Source organism: Metopolophium dirhodum, chromosome 2 (genome assembly GCF_019925205.1).
Source record: "Metopolophium dirhodum isolate CAU chromosome 2, ASM1992520v1, whole genome shotgun sequence".
NCBI lineage: Eukaryota > Metazoa > Arthropoda > Insecta > Hemiptera > Aphididae > Metopolophium > Metopolophium dirhodum.
The window spans coordinates 161034-180984 of NC_083561.1; the positions used below are offsets into that span (position 1 = coordinate 161034).

The 19951-nt window shown below is 30.2% G+C and overlaps 1 protein-coding gene across 1 annotated transcript; it reads left to right on the top strand.

Annotated features, from left to right (window-relative positions):
- Positions 1–3262: 3262 nt before the first annotated feature.
- LOC132939432 (thioredoxin-2-like) lies at positions 3263–7052 on the top strand. Its single transcript, XM_061006591.1, has 4 exons — positions 3263–3455; positions 5954–6058; positions 6495–6620; positions 6693–7052. Exons 1-4 carry the CDS (start codon positions 3432–3434, stop codon positions 6753–6755), a joined length of 318 nt encoding a protein of 105 aa, XP_060862574.1. The 5' UTR covers positions 3263–3431; the 3' UTR covers positions 6756–7052.
- The last annotated feature ends 12899 nt before the right edge of the window (positions 7053–19951 follow it).

Here is a 19951-nt window from a genome sequence, read left to right on the forward strand (position 1 = left end):
TAAACACAATTACAATGATTACCTATTTTTAATTTTTATGACAAATATTTTTCATAATCGAATAATTGTTTTGCTATAGTATATAGGGATTAGGGTTGTCGTTGGTTAAAGAAAATTTTTTGTAAAAAAATTCGCTTAGTTTAGCCGTCCACCTACAATCTACATGCGTTATTCATATGGTATTTTTTTTTTAAATTTAACAAAATAATATTTAGTTATTTGTTTGTTTTTCAAATGTACAACAAAAGATAATGTCCGGACATTTGTAGCTCATAGACTCATAAGTAAACTAGGTGTTTAACCAATTTTGACGAACGTTTCGGAGATTGTTCTAATAGACATATCAGGAAAGTTTGGAGTGTAGTTTGAATCACATTAAAAAATATACAATTCAATTCCAACATACAATCCACCACGGGGAATCGCCCATGGCCATATCGGTAAAATTATATCACAAAGCGAGTTAGTCCTATTTTCCGTGAACTGAGTTACTGAGGTACTTACACTCAAACTGGGCTAAAACCATTAGTATAAGATCTATGGCTAAAATCAAGACGTGACTGTATCGTGACTGATCATTGATATAGCATCGTATTTTATATACTATTTTGTTGTCAAACCGTGAATTCGGGTTGTATGGCTAAACTCAGCTAGAGCTATATAGTAATATACTAATATATAAATATATTCCTAGAGAGAAATTAATAATAGTGCATTTTTTGTTATTTTTTCAATGAAATTCTCCAATAAATAAATACCTACTCCAACATAGAATAAACATAATAGAAAATAATAGAACTGATTATATGAAAATATAGAAACCAAAATGTACCTATCTATTATAATATATTTATAGTTATATTATGTTTAATATTTACTAACGTGGGGAAATTTAGTTATCGCTGTCCACCAAACAAATAAATTTTAAAACAGCTTATCCAACAATTTCGATTATAAGCATTATTAATAATTATTTACAATAGAATATCGGTTCGGTAAACCACGATATCGTATTTAATATAATTTTTATCGGTTGTAACGTTGTATACATCGATATGAAAGATTAAAATAAACGACAACGTCGTTCGAAAAAACGTTTGAAATCGTTTGAATATAAGGTATGAAATATTATTTTTTTGATCTGTAGCTCTGTCAATCGTTCGCAATCATTCTCAATCGTATAACACTGGTCACTGATAAAATGTATGCTGCATAGGGGAAAATCTTACGAAATTTGTGTACTCCTGTCCCCAGCTGAGTTGTGCGGTGGTCACACAAATAACAAACTTCCTTCCCACATGTTTCATGTTTGACATACATTTGTTCAGCCCCTCCCCCAAATTTAAATTGCCTGACCGTGACTGCTGGGCTGCGAACTCGGTCGGGGCCCCTCTGTTTTCTTCGAGATTTTTTTTAGAGTCTCGTATGTTATCTATTTGCTCGACGTCTTCCTGGTTTATATAGAGAATCTGCAAAGTATTTATCGAAGTACTTAACCGTACGTAATTTTCTTTGATATGCCTCATAAATAACCCCGGAAAATTAGTCCCCGAAAAAATAACACCGTGAAAAAATAACCTATTATAACTATAATAAAAACGATTTGTACCTAGTACCCATACCTAATAATAAATTTGTAATAAAATGTCAATAATTTATAAATAAAAACATATAATAATTTTTCAGTCACGGGAAATTTGTTTTTAAATGTCAATAATACATTTTCGAAAATGCACAATAAATAGGTTTGTTATGAAATTTCAATAACGATGTGTAAAACAATTTTTTTTATATCATATTAAGTTCAAATTTTGACAAAATTGATCAAATTTAAAATTTAATTATTATTTTGTAGTTTATATTTATAAAATGTTCAACTTTTATAGCTAAGGATAGAAAATTTAAAACAAGGCTCCACGTAAATAGGTTATATATAAATTACTTTATTCACTGCAATAATATCATCAAATATACTTGGTAATAATGTAATATCATAGGCTGACTGACCGTTTTCGCTCAGAATCGTTTTCCTTATCCAATGCTATTATATCATTGAATTCAAATTTAACACCATCCATTAAAGTGACCCACTTGTAACCTACTGTACAGCAGAGCGACATCCTAACTTATGAGTAATCTTATATTACATTTTCAAATCTTAGATTTAAAAAAAAAATTTTTATGAATTCTCAACTCAAAATAATTTGCTAATTTTTGTGATTTTTCCGTATTTTGTCAAAATTTGAACTTTAAATGCTTATAAATAAAAACTGTGACTAAGGATTTTTAATTTTTTTTCATCTGCCTTTGAAACAATAACCTAGGAGCCTTCTATTAAATTTTTTACTCAACAGATAAAATTTTATTGATATTTATAGAAAAAAAAAGAAAACTGACCTTGTCCGTAAACAGCTCAAAGAGAGTCAAAATATTTTCAAAATTGTATGGTGTATAGAAAATGCTAATATAAACATTCAGTCAACATTTCATGTCCCTACGGTCATTTGTTTTAGAGTTACACCAAAAACCAAAATCGATTTTCTCAAAAACAGATTTTGCGTAAAAATTCCCGTTTTTCCTTAATTTTTCTTTTGTTTTTCACGTCGCTTTTGAAAACTACTGGGACATTTTTACTTTTGACCCCCCCCCCCCCCCCCCCAAAGTACCAACTAGATTCACTTTCCTATCAGAAAAGTTACTGTTGAAGAAAATCCAAGCACTTTTACTGTCCTAAAAGGTGATGACAAACACAAAAATAAAAAAAAACACACACATCATTGTAAAATCAATACATTCATCGCTTCGCTCAGAATCTAAAATAAGTTTAGGTAGGTACCTAAATATTATAGGTATTATACCTGGGCACCTGACTACGTAATAAGTTTCATGAAAAGTTTGAAAACAATAAGTTGGTATTGTTTCGTCATGTTAATAATAATAATTTATTATAAAATTATTATAGTTGACCGTGTGGCAGTGTGGTAATAGGTAACTATATAGTCTATAAATTATAAATTAGTTATTCAGTATTCCAAGTATTGTAATTTATAATTTATGATTATTACAATTTATATTGCAATAGTAGATAAAGGTGCCGGAATGGCGAATACCAATTTCCGTGAATCGTGTGATCCAAGTGTTGCGGACGAACGATACCCCCAGGAAAGTCTAAACGGAATGAAAACAAAACGTGCGTGGCGGTCGTGGCTGCACTGCTGATCGGCGCGGTCGCCATTGTTCCGCGCGTACACCGCCCGCCGATCAACGGCCGCCGTCGCGACGACGTCGAACGGTTGGAATCGACCGACGCGGCGACGCCAAACACTTGGTTTGATTACTTGAACAGCGAACGCTTCGTCAGACGTGTCGTCCGTTGCCGCACTGTCCGCACGCAGTACTCACGCCGCCTAATCAACTACTCATCAACCAAAATGGTTCAACTCGTCACCGACGCCGTGAGTATAAAGCTTGGAACTTGTAATATTTTCGTTGGTACGAATGTTCTCGTTTGTAGTTATTTCGGAGGAGCTTTCGACCCGCCTAATAATAATAACAATATTATTTTATCGCATTTATTAGATTGTACGCTTTTTACGACGATCTTCGTGATATTTTGTGTTTTCCGTAAAAATTATTGCGCGAGACGTACGGAACGCGTTTTCGTTTTGCGCACGTCGACAAGGTCGTCGTCGTCGTTTTTATTGCTTTTATATTACTATTACTATAATAATAATAACGTGTGAACTGTGCGAGGCGACCGCCCGCCGCCGCTGTGAGGACCTCACTGGGTGAGGTGAAGGGCTTTATTTAATTTGTCCTCGACCGCCAACAGTGATGATTGAAGTTTTTAATTTGGAGATCTGTCCGCGCGCGCGCGTGTGTGTGTGTGTGTGTGTGTGAATAATATAATATATATGAAACACATATTATTGGGTCGTATCTGTTGGGTTTATATTATGTGGTCGTGGCCTGTGTTGTGTGTGTGCGCGTCAATATTGACTATTGAGCGGACATGTTCTCTTATCTATGGTTTCCCGGTGCAGCCGTCGGATAAATAAATTGATAAACCCATCGGTTGCCGACTTGCCCGCGCGACACTAAAACAAAAATAATATTGTGTCTGCGCAATAATTTAAAACGAATATTGCTCGTTTCGCACTAAAATCGCGACTGTAATAATAGTCTGTTGTATGCCATGCGTCACATCGACAAATTTTAATTTTTGAATCATCCAATCGGTATGCGACCTGTATGTGTTCCTAGAAAGTTGAAAGGTCGTCACGATGACGTAAAACACTGTAAATCTACCTATAGACATTATAATAGTACTATGTAGTATAATATTATGTCGAGTTTATGTAATATGGGTACACCTACATAACTGCTTTAGACAAAAACTGCCTAGGGTACCTAAGCTTGATAATTTATTCTATTCAACACTAGCCCCGCCTCGAGTTTTAACCACAAATATAATTTAGTAATTGATTGAAAATTTGATCATCATCGTAGTTATATTGTGTGCAGTAATGGGCCTAGTGAATCGTTAATTAATTTTTATAAGGCATATAGAGCATTAATACAATTTTAATCTTAAATGTGGTCCACAACACATTTATAATCATGTTGGTTGCATTGTAATTAAATTGAAAATAACAATATTACATTTGAAAACTAATAAACATTTACCTAAGTACCTAATAATAATTATATATGACATACCTAATCCTAATGGCCATTTTAAAACATATTTAGTTTAAGCCTTTATTTTATTAACTGTTTTTATATAGTGGCTGAGAAATAATTGTTTTAAACCCTGTTTCAATAAAATTAAAGTTCTTTTACTTTATTTTAGAAGCCACAAGGATACAACAAAACAACTTGTTTAAACAAATAGTTTAGTTATATATTCAATCATAAATTAGGATAAGTATTGGCAAACTTGTTCCTTCTCCGGTCCTCGATACCACGAAAAAAAAAGTCAATCGTGAATTAAATGTTCTAATAGGTGCATACTATTTGATTGGTCCCATTAGTGTATAACTGACATATTTTTTAATTATATCAATGCATTTACTTAAGATGTTAAAATAGATGATTATGTTTGATAAAACTAATTTATTTATGTTTTTGTTGAGTTTTTATTATTTATTATTTTTATTATCATTGCATTAGTATTTTCACAATCAAAATAACTGCTTGATAGGTATAATATATTAATTTTATATCTAATAATTAGTAGGTATTATTGTATTCAGTATTGAAAGAAATGTTTGTATAGGTGTTTGGAAAAAACTTTATTGTTGCATGTATTTAAATTTTAAACTGAATATTACAAGATATGTCTAATTTTTCAACAATTTATTATTTGGACATATTTATTTATATTTCAAAATAATATTCAAGTGATTCCATTCATAGCAACGTAATCTAATACTTCAGCATTAAACCTGAGTTTATTGATGTGATTAAGTCATTTGATTGTTAGACAAAAAAAAGTTCTTGAAAATGTATTAGCGCTTATACTAGTGTAAATTTAATTTTCTATGTATTGTATAAGTGTATGTTTATTATGACATAATTGTCATTCTGTTAACCTTGTTTGATATATATTATATCACATTTAAATTTGTTTAAAAAATTTTAATTAATAATAGGTTCTGTTTTATTTAAAATATACTATACAATAGGTAATATCTACTTGAAGTACTTCCGTTCAGATAGGTGTTATCTTGTATTTTATAGATAAATATTAATAATTTATTTATCTATAACTATATTATGAAATTTATCACAAAAACATACTAAATAGTTATAAATTATTATTAAATTTAATCCATTTAATGAGCTTTTAAATAATTAATACATGTCAACAGCTATTAATATTTTGTAAATTATATTCACTTTTTTTTTGTTATAAAAAATTATATATTTTATAATATTTTGTATTTTGCAGGCCGATCTGGCAACTAAATTGACTGATGCCAAAGAAAAATTAGTCATCATTGACTTTTTTGCCAAATGGTGTGGTCCTTGCAAGTTAATGGCTCCATTCATTGAAGTAATTATTAAGTTTCTTTATAATAATAATAATAATACAAATATTAGTAAAATGACATTTGAATTATAAATTACATTATACATAAATTAACATCAATAATATTTAGCATTTATTAGATATTTTTAACTAATTCCTATTAGTATGGCTATTTAAAAAAAAAGTATTATCTATTGAATTTCTTACAGTGATCAATAATTTATTTGTACACAAATTCATTATATTATTCTTTTTAATAGTGATTTTTTTTAAATACAAAAATATTTATTTCATACTTTTGATACTGCTAAATATAAAATGAATACATTCCTGAAATTTAACATTTATTCAGAATATTTCAATGTATAAAAATCAAAATGTTGACTATTAGCTAATTAGTTAAAGGAAAAATTAAAACAAACAAACTAGATAATGAAAAATATAATATTTTTATTTTTAGGAACTGGCCAATGAGTACCCTGATGTAGTCATGTTAAAAGTTGATGTTGATGAATGTGAAGAAGCGGCTATTGAGTATAACATACAATCAATGCCCACATTCGTCTTCCTAAAATCAAAAAAAGAAGTAAAATTAATTAATATAATGTAAATATTCAAATTTGTATCATTCTACTTTAAATGTTATTTGATTTTTTAGGTTGTTCGGTTTTCTGGTGCTAACAAAGATAAATTAAAGGATAATTTATTGAAACACAAATAATAATATCAAAATTGGCTTCAACCATAGTGTCTTAATGGACCTGCATATATTCAATGAATTTTTTTTTATAATTAAACAAAAATAGATTTTATACGTCATTGATTGTATTTGTTTAAAATTATTACCTACAAAAAAGTATAAATATATATTTAAAAAAAAAAAAATACTATATAAAAATCATCATGTTATAATTTATTTATAACCAAGCTATGCAATTGAAACCGAAATGTATACTTACATGTTACGTACTTACTTAGAAATAAATTAAAATGCACATTGAAATTGCTAACAACTAAATTCAAGTTTTGTTTTTGTTTGAAGCTGTGTTGAGTTTTATTAAATTGTCATGTGACATAGTCTATTAATAAAAGAGCCATGCCTATAACAATTCCCGAGTATTTCAGGTATAAACATTTTTAATTAATATAATTAGTAATTACTATATTATTATTTATTCATTTTCTGATGAATAAACTAAATACATTTCTTACGTTTTGTTTCCATACAAGATTCTTGCTCTCGTAAAGACATTACTCGTTAGTCATTCAATTTGACTGGCTCTCACATTCTCTGCCACACTGTGAGTAATAGATTTTGAGCAGGGTGATTTATTGGTCTTAGAATGTTTTTTTTGTGTTGTCACCTGTTGGAGCTGTGGATGCATCAATATTCAACTTTGAGGAGGGTGGATTCTGGTAGCAAATAGGATCTGAAATTTTATCTGTTTAAAAACGGAAAAAATAATTATTTAAAAAATTTAAAAATGAATAATTGTAGACTGCATTTTTACAAAATATTTATAATTTCATTTTCTAGATAAGATTTTGGCTATTTTTATGCTATTAATAGATATTTCAAATTTTTAGTTTTTATTCAATTTATGATTGATAATATATTGTTTGTGAATAAAAAAGCTTGACAATTAATAAATTACTTATACAAGGTTCCTCATTCGTTGCTACCAGGTCGTATACATATATAATAAATGACATTGATTAATTCAATTTAAATAATATGTTTAATGGTTTAATCAATATAATACATACAATATACTTAGGTAGGCAGTTGGTATATAAATAGTGTTAAACACATACCTACACACGGGCGTTCTTGTGTCCTTCAAAATTTTTATTAATATGTTACGTATGAGTATAGACTAGAATATTCTATGGTATGAGTTTCAACGATATATTCGAAACCGAACGCTCCCTCTCCACCACAAACGACTCAAAGTCCAGTCTTTAGGCCTGCGGGTTGGGGCGAATTGCATGAATATTGAATTACGAGTGTACAAATGTAATATAATATACATAGGTAATAATATGTAAGTATCTACATAATTCTGAAATCTCCAACTCGTGCGCACGCCTACGAAGTATATGTTTCATAATATAATAAGTAATTAGTTTTTCTATTATTATCTAATATTATACACAGGCTATGTTGAATTCATTTTTGTCAAAAACATGGTATATAATATATATTATACTATTATAATAATTTAACGTATATCATTGTTATTGACTTATAATTCAATATCGACATACCTACCTGGCTACCTATCGTAGGTAATAGGTATATAGTTATCGCTTGTCAATATAATAATGTACATACCTACTACAAAATGTCTGTGTCTGTGTGTGTGTACATTATATAAATGACTTTTCGGAGTGATAAATAATTTAATAATTTTTCATTCAATCAACATTAAACATTCATGTTTGAATTTAAAATTAAATTCAATATTTTTTTTATTATTCATAGGTAGGTGGTACCTACTATTATATTATAACTTTTAAGTTATAACTATTATAAACCTTTAATATAAATATACAAAATGTATTGTAAGGTGCAGCGCACCTATAAAGTATAATATTATGTTAAAATAAGAATTGAATATTTTCCATTATGACGTGTCTTGAACCTTCTATAGTTATATAGTACAGGTTGAATTAATTTTGCCAAAAATATTATAATATTTTACTATATTATACTAGCTGACACAGTGACACGGCAATACATTGCTATTACTAGGTTTTTGTGTTTTTTTCAACTCCTTTTGGGAGTAACATATAATTTTAATTTATAGTCATCCCGACCGGCGTTGTCCGTGAGATTAGCTTGTGAGTATACGAGCAGTATAAATAGGAAATTTATCTGCGGTAGATCGCGGACCCCGCGTGGTGCATACGTAAGTGTATAATTTAACTATATAAAGTATCAACAAAATACAAAAAAATGGTCCACCGAAATCGTGGCTCGAACTCTATACTTCCTGTACTAAAATGCACAGGCTTATCGCATTAATAATAATAATTATTATTAAAAATCAATAATAACCATTTATTAACAAAAATTTCCATCGTAAAACTCAAAATCACTGTTTGAGAACCTCCCCAGGTTGGACCTCTTATTAACCTTTTTTATCGTGACAATATGTTGTAGCCTATCTTCTTCCCCAAGGTCTAGTCTATCTCTATACCAAATTTCATCGCAATTGGATTATAAACGATTTACTGTTTAGAAATGCATAAAGGACATAGGTAGAAACAAACATTTTTTATCTTTTATATATGTCGTTGGCCGTATGGAAAATTAGTCTTTTTGCGAAAATACTAGGCTCTTTCCTATGGGGTAGCCTGTTTGCAAACTACTTATTATTTTTCCAAACGGCCTGCTGTTTTCAGGCTTATTGCATACGGACCAACAGCATTTAGGCCTTTAAGAACTGCAATCATTATAATATGATAACAACCATTTTACTTAGTTTAAATATCAAGTTTAGTTTATTTTAAAGTTGTATGTGACATGTAAACTGAATTATTTTTGAAGGGTAATTCGTATTGTAATTTTATTAATAAAAAAATGTTATTTCCCAATTTTAAAAATGTCTTTAAACCTGTAGATTAATTTGTATGGTTCAATTTGGCATGCAACAAACATCAGACCACAAAGAATTCTATAAAAAAATATAATATTATTTATCAATAGACCTTATACTGAGTATGGACATCTAGAGTCTAGATAATAGATATAGCACACTGGCACAGCTAGTTACCCTGGAAGAGTTAATGTTTATTCACGTAAGCCTGTTTTTTATTTCACGTCTTCGTTTCACCACGCCCAGGTTAAGATGTACCTATTTTGCCTATATAATACGCCGGGTAACACCGTAACTCGTAAGTTTGTACCAAGCATTTAAAATAATATTATATTATTTATTAAGTATTTATATTTATATTTAATATACACTTATCTGTATTTACACAAACTTTTAGCGTAGTCTATACTATATACCCTAGATGTATTAAATATTTCACAATTATATATTATTTTACTAAAATAATAAACTTTAATATAAACTAGGTAGTTGTTATCAAGAATCACAGTTGTTAGATCCAGAAAAACCATGAGAACTAATAGAAGTCTAGAATAAAGATACAATAGATTCTAAAAACTAACTATTTTCTAATATGAATTATAAAATGTTGTTGTAACTTGTAGTAGGTTGTAGGTATGTAGTAACTGGTAGGTCACCCTTACGGTCGCGGGTCGGACACTGAAAAGGCACCGACCACCACGGATCCGAGACTGATTAGGTAGGAGAAACGTGGATTTTAATATATTTAATTACATATTTGGTTACATGAATAAATTATAATAATATATTACATATTATATTATATATTATTAATAGTACACAAAATACACAGGTACCTACATCATTTTAATAATTTACCTGACACCTGTAAGGCCACCACCGCAATGCCGTGTTGTTGTGGTTGTTGCTGTAGTTGTTGTTGCTGCTGCAATTGCTGTCATTCCTCGGACCTCTGGGTGAAGAGTCTTGGCCTATCTGGCTGTACTACTCCATGATGGGAGCAGGGGCGTCATTTTTTTTTTTTGGGGGGGGGAGGTGCAGGGTGTACATTTGCACCAACTTTTTTTTAAAACGACTTCTTGGTCCTGCCAACAATAAATATAAGCGCCGTTGCACCGACATACCTAAGTGATTTATCTTTATATATATAATTCTACTGTACGTGTGTTGTGATTGAACTTCTCCTAAACGGTTAGACCGATTTGAATGAATTTTTTTGTATGCGTTTGGGTGACGCCCCGGATTGTTTAGATTCACAAATCATCCCCCTAGGTCTAACCAGAGGATGTGCTAAAACGGGAATTTAGAGATTTACGGTGTAAATTGTTGTTTATAAATGGTTGCCATGGGTTTTAAAACTATTATAATAATAATTATTGGTTGCCGTAAAATCAGTGTATTCATTCAATGCATTTAATTTTTTTTACGCTGTGTTTTGAATGTTTTGATATTATATGTATCGCAATTACGTAAATATTGAGCGTATTATACTCACTTATAAGTTACGTACATAAAACAATGCCACGTTTTTGTCATTCCGCAGTAGGTATAGAGTTTGTGTTATAGAACTAGGTAACGTGGGTGGTATTCGTCATGTATAACGATAATATTGTCCAACATATCCAACGATTATTATTTATTCTATTGAGTTTTCGATTTTTATTCATGTTGTAGGTAGGAACCACTACCTATTCATTTAGAATTCGTTAATTTTACATAGGTAAGTACATACTACATACATAGGTAGGATTTCATTAGGTACTGCTGTCAGCTACGATTGAGTCTGTTTTGAAAATTTGTCATAATATTATTTATTTAATATTGAGTATATATTAAACTGTACCTAAATAATATTGAGTCAAAAACCTTTAACCAAAAAATTATCAGAAATTACGAAAACAGAGCATTAATATAATTGTAACGACCTAATAATACACATGATATATTATTGTATTCGGCTACATTAGACAACATAAAGACTAGCTAAATATTAGCACATAGAAATTCACAATCGAAATGGTTATAGTGACGGATACAATAAATTCAACAAAAATGTTAATCGTGGAGGATACTGTAATTCTAATAATCGCGGCGGATATAGTAACAATTATAGACAAAATTATAACGATAATAATAATAATCAGGGAAATAATTATGGTAATAATCAAAATAGAAGTAAAACTGGTTGTTACACGTGTGGAAAATCAAATCATTTCAAAATCAATTCAAAGTTAAAAAGAAAGAAAAAAAAATATATGTATAGAAAATAGGAAAACATGTAGGAAGTAATGGTAAAATATAGAACTAGGGTAAAAAAATAAAAATATATAAGATATTAAATTATATAATTAATTAATATTGTTAACATGGTGTTGGAGATGAAATACATAAGGGAAGTATATATATATATTATGTAAACAAAAAGAAAATATTGTAATAACCTTAAAAATTGATATTATAAATACTAACACTAAAATAAGTGATATTGTGAAAGAAATTTTTTTTTCCTATATATATATAAAAAAAAGAAAAATATATATATGTCAATAGTATAAACTATCATGGATAATAATTAGTAATGATATATTGTAATACTAATTGTAATCTAACAAAAATTAACAAATGATAAATGAATTGTTTAATTATTAAATTGTAATTAATGTTGAAAACCAATGTAACAAAAATATATTGTGGATTGTACGTATATTTTTGAGAGCAGGAGACCCTATAAAACCAGACCCGAAACGGCCTGTAGATTAGACGTGTTACACCATAGTACAGACGAGCACCTTCACAAGAGACAACATAACAACTTTGTCAATTTGGACTCAGAGTATTTTATGCAGAAGAAATTTAATAAACAACTTAAACTTTTCAACAAGTCTAATTATTTTGTCAAACCTACCTGAGAAATCCGATTCATGGACAGATTCCCGTAATACATTTCCCCATCAGACATTTCCCCGTTACCGTTTCCCCGTCAAGTTATTTTCCCCGTTTGATATTTCCCCGTAAAAGAAGTCCATACTGTATATGTGTATATATCTTATAATTGCACCACTGCACCAGGTATATGAACAAACTATTTATTTTTGTTGCTTAATCTATAAATATTCTTATGGTTTTTATAAAATAGTTTACACTTGTACCCATAAAGATAATAAGATCAGTACCCAGTACACATGACCAAATCTAACAATCAAATTGAAATAATTGAACAGTTTGTCGATAACCGTCGTGTCGTTATATCATTGCGATCGTGTTCGATTATATTCGTATTACGTACCATACAATTTTTTCCCACTTAAATTCAAGTTATTTTTTTATTACTAGAAAATGACTTACATAAAAAGTACTAAAGGACAAGATGTATTAGTACATGAGGAATTTATTTTTGAAAAGGACTATACGAATGAAACAAACGAAAACGGAAAAGACCTATTGGAAATATATTAAATATAATACTTACAAGTGTACAGGACGGGCACATACAAAAAATACTAAAGTTGTTCTGCACAAAGACACTCACAATCACATACCAGACGTAACAGAAATTAGTGCTAAAGTTATTATAAACGAATTAAAAGATACAGCATCCAGCCAAGTCACTTCAACTCCTTATCAAATAGTTGCTAATAGTATAATATCTGCTATATCATCTCAAGCAATATCTGGCACTTTACCTTCAGTAGCCGCAATGAAGAAAACTGTCCAAAGAGTAAGGCGTTGTAAAAATGCACCACCCGTAAATCCTTCAACGTTAGAAGAAATAATTATTATTGAGCCGTACACACTCACATTAAGTAATCAGTAATCACCCATTCCTTCTTTATGATAGTGGTGCTGATTATGCTAATCGAATAATATTGTTTTCAACTGAACAAAATTTAAAAATATTAGCTTCCGACCAGTGTCATTGGTTAGGTTAGGTTAGGTTAGGTCACAAAATTTTTTTGTAAAAAATGAAGAACTGTTGCTTCCATTGACAGATTAATTTGAAGAAACATGGATCGGTAGACCAAATAGACGTAGAACTCGACGCCCACCTACATTTAGTTTAGCTCTATGGAATCAATACGATGTAACATTCTCAGATCTGCCAAAAACAAACAACTCCGTTGAAGGTTGGCACAGAGCATTTTCTTCATTGTTAGGAGCATCTCATCCAACTATTTGGAAATTAATAAACATAATTAAAAAAGAACAAGGTTTAACAGAAATAAAAATTAATCAGTTAATAATCGGTCGGGAACAGCCACCTAAAAGGAAAAAATATATGAACACAACTACACGCATTAAAAAAATTGTAAGTGCTTATCCTTATCAACGGTCTTGCTACCTGCAACTTATAAGCTAAGCAGTTAACTCAATTGCTAGTTTATAACACTATAATGAGATAGGCACCAATCAACTAAACAGTCTACCAAAATAAGAAATTAAATAATAATTTATCTAATAACAAGTTGCCAATAAAACGAGCATTACAATGCATTAATCAATGTTAAGCTAAGTAGTAAGTACTATTTTGAGAAGGCATACAATTTAAAAGATTTTACTTCAACAATTGACCTCAAGCCCACTCTAGCGGATTGTAGCTATATTCAGATTATGTCCAATGTTTTGATATTAATATGAACACTAATAATAATTCAACAGTTCAACAGTGGAAATCGAACATTTAAAAAAGTTACAAATCAAATACAATAATTATACCACGATATTTTTCAATTGATATTAATTTCGATTTCAATGTTTAAGTATACAATGTGTGTTAATTGTTAAACGAAAATCAAAGAATATAATATGCGCCGGACTGATACTTATACTAGAGAGCGCCACATAATACCAATCTTCACTATAAATTATAAAATATTACATTAAATAACCTTTCATACTATCAAAAAACATTTTCATATTATAGTTAACTACAAAAATTATAATATTTTATTCATAAAAAAAACGATAATACGTGACGCGTCAACGTATTAACGCACATTTTAATATTTTATCATCAAATTTATAATATATAAATAACATTATGACGTATTCGTTATATTATAATTAATTCGTAAATAAATTCACCGCAGCAAACAACATGCTATTACATACTTATTACGGTTTTTTATGATCACTAGATAAAAAATTCTGGACGAGAAACATGACATATTTCAAAATAATCAAAAAAGAAACGGTTTTTTGTTGGATATGTCGATATGGTCACACAAACGGTACATTATTATTAAAAATCTTTGAAATTGTAAAATAATATTATAATATATTAATCATTTAATATGCAGGCAAGTGGCAAGGGACCAAGGAAGAGTTCAACAATTTACATTTGTTCCGTTTATAATATATAACCCGACACTATTACTAATTGTTGTAATATTACTATTTATGTATATAATATTAAAGGTAAAGACTGAAGATAATAAAGTACCTATAATTCAGTTTATAAAATAGCACGCATATGATCATATTATGATTCTGTTCGAACTATAAATAAATATTCAATAGCCAACAGTTATTATTATAACTAAATTTATTTAAAAAAAAAAATTTTTAATCGAATGTTTACCTTATAAAATATTTTAAAGTACAGTAGAAATCGGTTATAACAAGTTTCAAGGGCCAGGTAGTTTTTTTCGTTGTAACCGTTACCTCGTAAGTTGTAATGAGCGTTCGTTGTAACCGGTCAATCATCACAGTAACCGGCTCGGAAGGATAACCAAACGTTAGTGAGTCAATCAGAACACAATTCAGTATTAACTGGTGATGGCTCATCTGAGATTTGGCCAATACCTATGTTGTGGCTTAAAATCTAAGATAAAATGTATATATCGACAAATAATTAATAAATAAAATATAAACTACGCAGGTTGAACTAATAATATGACGTATATAATAGGAAAGAGATATTGACCGGCTCGTTATAACCGAACATTTATTTTATAATTCGATTCATTTCACTCGTATTATAGCTGATAACTATCATAAATCGTAATAACCATACTCGTTGTAAACGTATACATTCTTAACATACAATCATATATGGGCTCGGGACCTAACGTTTTGCTTGTTGTAAGCAGTATCTCGTTCTATGCTCGTTATAGTAATTTCTATCGAATTTTAAAAGTTACTACGTACTAACGATATTTATGAATATTTATGATATTTATAGAATTTCAATAGCGATAAAAATAACGAAATTTAAATATATAAAATCCTCTCGGGAAAATTTCAGTTCCACCTATTTATATTGATTTGTAATCTCTTCAACAATATTAGGTATTATATAATCAGTAACCGCAGAGGCCTAACTCAGTTCGACATTTAATGATACGTCGGTGTCGTGATCCCTAAACTTACCGTTGATCGTGGTGAATTTTGAGAACGATATAATAATAATAATAATAATTAATAACATAATTTATAATGATTGTATTCTCTACAGCATATTAATATTATAGTGACCACAATGGTGTGCTTTCTCAAAATGCAACAGAGCGGCGTCCGTCATTGGCGGCGACGGCCCTTCGGTTATAATCATATTTTCTGCATGCATATTATTATGATTAATTAATAACATGCCATTTCATAAAACTTCACGTCTTGTATCCATATAATGTGGTTCGTATTGCTTATCGATTAATAAAAAAGGCAACTGGTAAAAAATTCGTAAGGCGTCTAAGCGATCATATTATATTGGATGGTAAATCGTCGACATCTGCCGATATTAATATTAATAAATCGCTTAATTTTAACATTATTCATTTTTAACAGTCGATCAAATTCGCGTAAACGCTGCAGCGCGTTGTACTTAAATAGCCTATCCGTAACGCCGCGTTAAATTATTATCGCGGGTCGACATTTTAATGGACCTCATTAGTCCATGTTGCGATAGCCGATAATATAGTGAGTGTAGTCGAATTGGAAAATGAAAGTTATATAATTGCTCGCGAGGACGAGAGTACGAGACCTACGTCGACGGAAAACACCGAAAACAGTATTACGTCAACAGTAATAATATTATATTTTTCAATTTTGAGCGGGTAACCGTCTAATGCAGAGAAAAACCAAACAACGCAGCGGGACTATCGCGATGATGGCAAACCGACTCGGTCTCGGTGGGGGATTATTACAATAATTATTACACAACGATAATAATAATTATAAATATTATTCTCACACCACCCCCAGACCGAGACAATATTGTGTTGTACTACTATGGTACGCGCCACGCCCGTTATATTATACTAATTATTATTATTATTATTATAAGTCGCGAGGGCTTTATTCTTTTTACGGTCTGTCGCACCGAATGCTCGCGCGTCTCGTATACGCCGTGTGCGGTCATCAATCACCGCAGCAGACGTCGGGGACCAAGTCGCACACACACACACACACACACACACACACACACACAAAAGCCACAAAAGCTACACGTTAATCCTTTACGCTGCACAAACGCACAAACGACACCTGCTGCACGTACACACTATACAAGTATAATAATTATGATACAGAGCGATTGTTTTATCGTGAACCAGGACGTGACATACACAGCTTTGGTAATTTTTTGAAATCATTCGAATTTCTTCGATTTAAATGCGTAAATCAACCAATCACTGTCTTACGGGTTTCTATATTATATTGAGATGATTGACAGCAGTGTTTGTGTTTAAAATTGAAAATTCCTCGTGACGATTCCTGAGACACGCAGACTGGTTTACCACGAAAAATAATCACCCTGTATACAGAAAATGGTACACGTGGAATAATAATAATAATAATAATAATAATAATAGTAATAATATGTTTAATGTTCACGCGGGTTCGTTAATCACGCGAGATCCGTTTTCCGGTCGACGAGATGCTGTGCAGACGATGTCTTATTATTATTATTCGTATATTATCATTATACGCGTCATATACATAGTATTTCACATAGCCATAATGCATAATACATTATTATAAATTATAATATATCGTTTATCTGCCGGTAGACATATCAGTTCTGTCGTAGACGCGATAACGTTGCGCGAGAGTCTACAAGATTAAAAATCAAATATTTAAAATGAGCGGTGGAAATGGTAAGACAATATAATATTATTGCATTATGTATATAAAGTGGTTAAGGTTTTTTCAGAATTATCCCCGCGAAAATTCACTATTATTGTATACCGTGGTAGAATACTACGATATTGCGGCAAAAATATTGTCATTTAGGGACGCTCGCAGAATTAGCTCACTGGGTGCAAAATATTTTATATATAATATATTTTTTTAAACCTAACCTAACAATAATAAATAATAATAATGCACGGACCACAGTTTGAAAACGCTGCTATAGATGATAACAAACAATCTCCTCAATGCGGTTTCTTCCGTGTTCGATTCTATAAAATAAAATCAATTTGAATCCAGTTTACAAATTGTAATAGCTACTTATATACAGTAAAACTCGCTTAAGACGCTCTTTAAGGGACCAGTTCTCTAGAACGTCTTAAGCGAGAAAGCGTCTTATGCGGGAATGAAACAAAATGATGTGGTTGAAATATCGAGTTTATTTTTTTATTATTAAACATAATTTAATGAGAAATACACTTATAAATTAATTATAATTACAATATACATACATACTTATATTTTTGTGCTACTGAATTTAATTTTAAAAAATATTATTATTACATACATATTTTATTATTGTTTATTAAAAAAATTATCTATTTTTGATTGTTTAAGGTTCTGACAATGCGTTTCAGCAAGAAAGTTTTCAATTTTATTAAGACAACCTAACATTTCTTCGGAATTTTCAACACAGGATAATACTTGCCGAATTTCCGATAAATGTTGCAAGTCAGTAGTTATTGTAGGAGTAGATACTGGAAAGTATCTAGTATCTGTAGTTATATATTATGTAATTTAAAAAATTGGGTTGGGCTTGACATTAATTTTACTATATATACATGTGAAATCGGGATCGAATTCACAATCATATTTATTGACCTTTCGTAGCTACCTAGCTAATATACGACTATACGAGGTTAATTAACACGTACGATAGGTATAGTACAATATACAATTTTACGAAGCGATATCGGTCATTTTGAGAAAAAAACAAAACCTTCTGGCGGTATAATAATTAATTTAATTCAAAACGACACGACAGTTGTAGTATAATATATATAATATATAATATATAATACATAATATATACTATATAATATATATACCTAGTGCACACGCATATCGTAGTATACGTGACTATTGTGACTTTTAGATTTCTATACACACAAAAACCGCGTCAGAGGGGGGTAAATGAGTGAGTGAGTGACGTACAGCGTTAAGCTGCAACTGCATGAAAATAATAATAATATATGTTCACGAAGACGAGGGAGGTTACGGACAGAACGAATTGTCTGGAGCTACCTCACGCCCCTGTAGTGATGCGTAGGCACCTATATAGTGATATGTGTATATACACACAATATTATGGCTGGTAAACCGCACATATGTTCACTAACGGGTCTATGGTATTACAATGTTGGAAAAAACTGACTCGTTAGAAGTGACAAACGATCGAAAAAGTAAAAAAACGACTGATGAGTGGAGCTCATATACAGAAAAAAAACGGTTTAATTTTGGAAATAAAAAAGAGTGCAATCACTTACATTAGATTCTGACCTCAATGTCGACTATATTATACCTATTTCACTGCCACCGGGAAATTCGGAAAATAATGTCCATGAAGTGCTTTATTTATAATATTTTATTGGTGTCCAATCCATATATTATAACGGTTCAGGTTTAAAAAAATGTTTAATGTCGAGTTTCGCTTACCGATCTGAATAATTATTATCACAAAATAATGTTCAAGTGCGCATTCATCATGTTGGAAGATTTTAAAATATATATCATTGGTATTGCATATTTTTTTTAAATTTAAACTTATCTTAAAGTATCTAATCATAATAATTATTAATTTGATTGCTTATATAATAAAGTTACGATTGGTTCGAAAGATGGGTTGTTCATTTTCCTTCTTAAACTTTGTAGGTACATAATAGATGTATGTTTACATAGTAATATAATATAATATCTATATAATACTTGTAAAATAGTTGTACTATCATAAGAAAACTCGACACAAATTAATTGAACGACCAAAAACTCAGTTCCGCCAAATTCGGAAAACAATGTCCAAGAAATGGTTTATTTCTAATCTATTGATGTCCAACCCATTTAACGGTTCAGGTTTAAAAATGTTTAAAGATGAGTGTCGCTTACTGATCCACTTAACTATAATTATTGC

Excerpts from the sequence above, each read along its gene's own strand:
- LOC132939432 (XM_061006591.1), top strand. The coding sequence starts at position 3,432 with ATGGTTCAACTCGTCACCGACGCC. Across the intron at positions 3,456-5,953 it reads TTCAACTCGTCACCGACGCC|GCCGATCTGGCAACTAAATT; the intron begins GTGAGTATAAAG and ends TGTATTTTGCAG. Across the intron at positions 6,059-6,494 it reads TAATGGCTCCATTCATTGAA|GAACTGGCCAATGAGTACCC; the intron begins GTAATTATTAAG and ends TTTTATTTTTAG.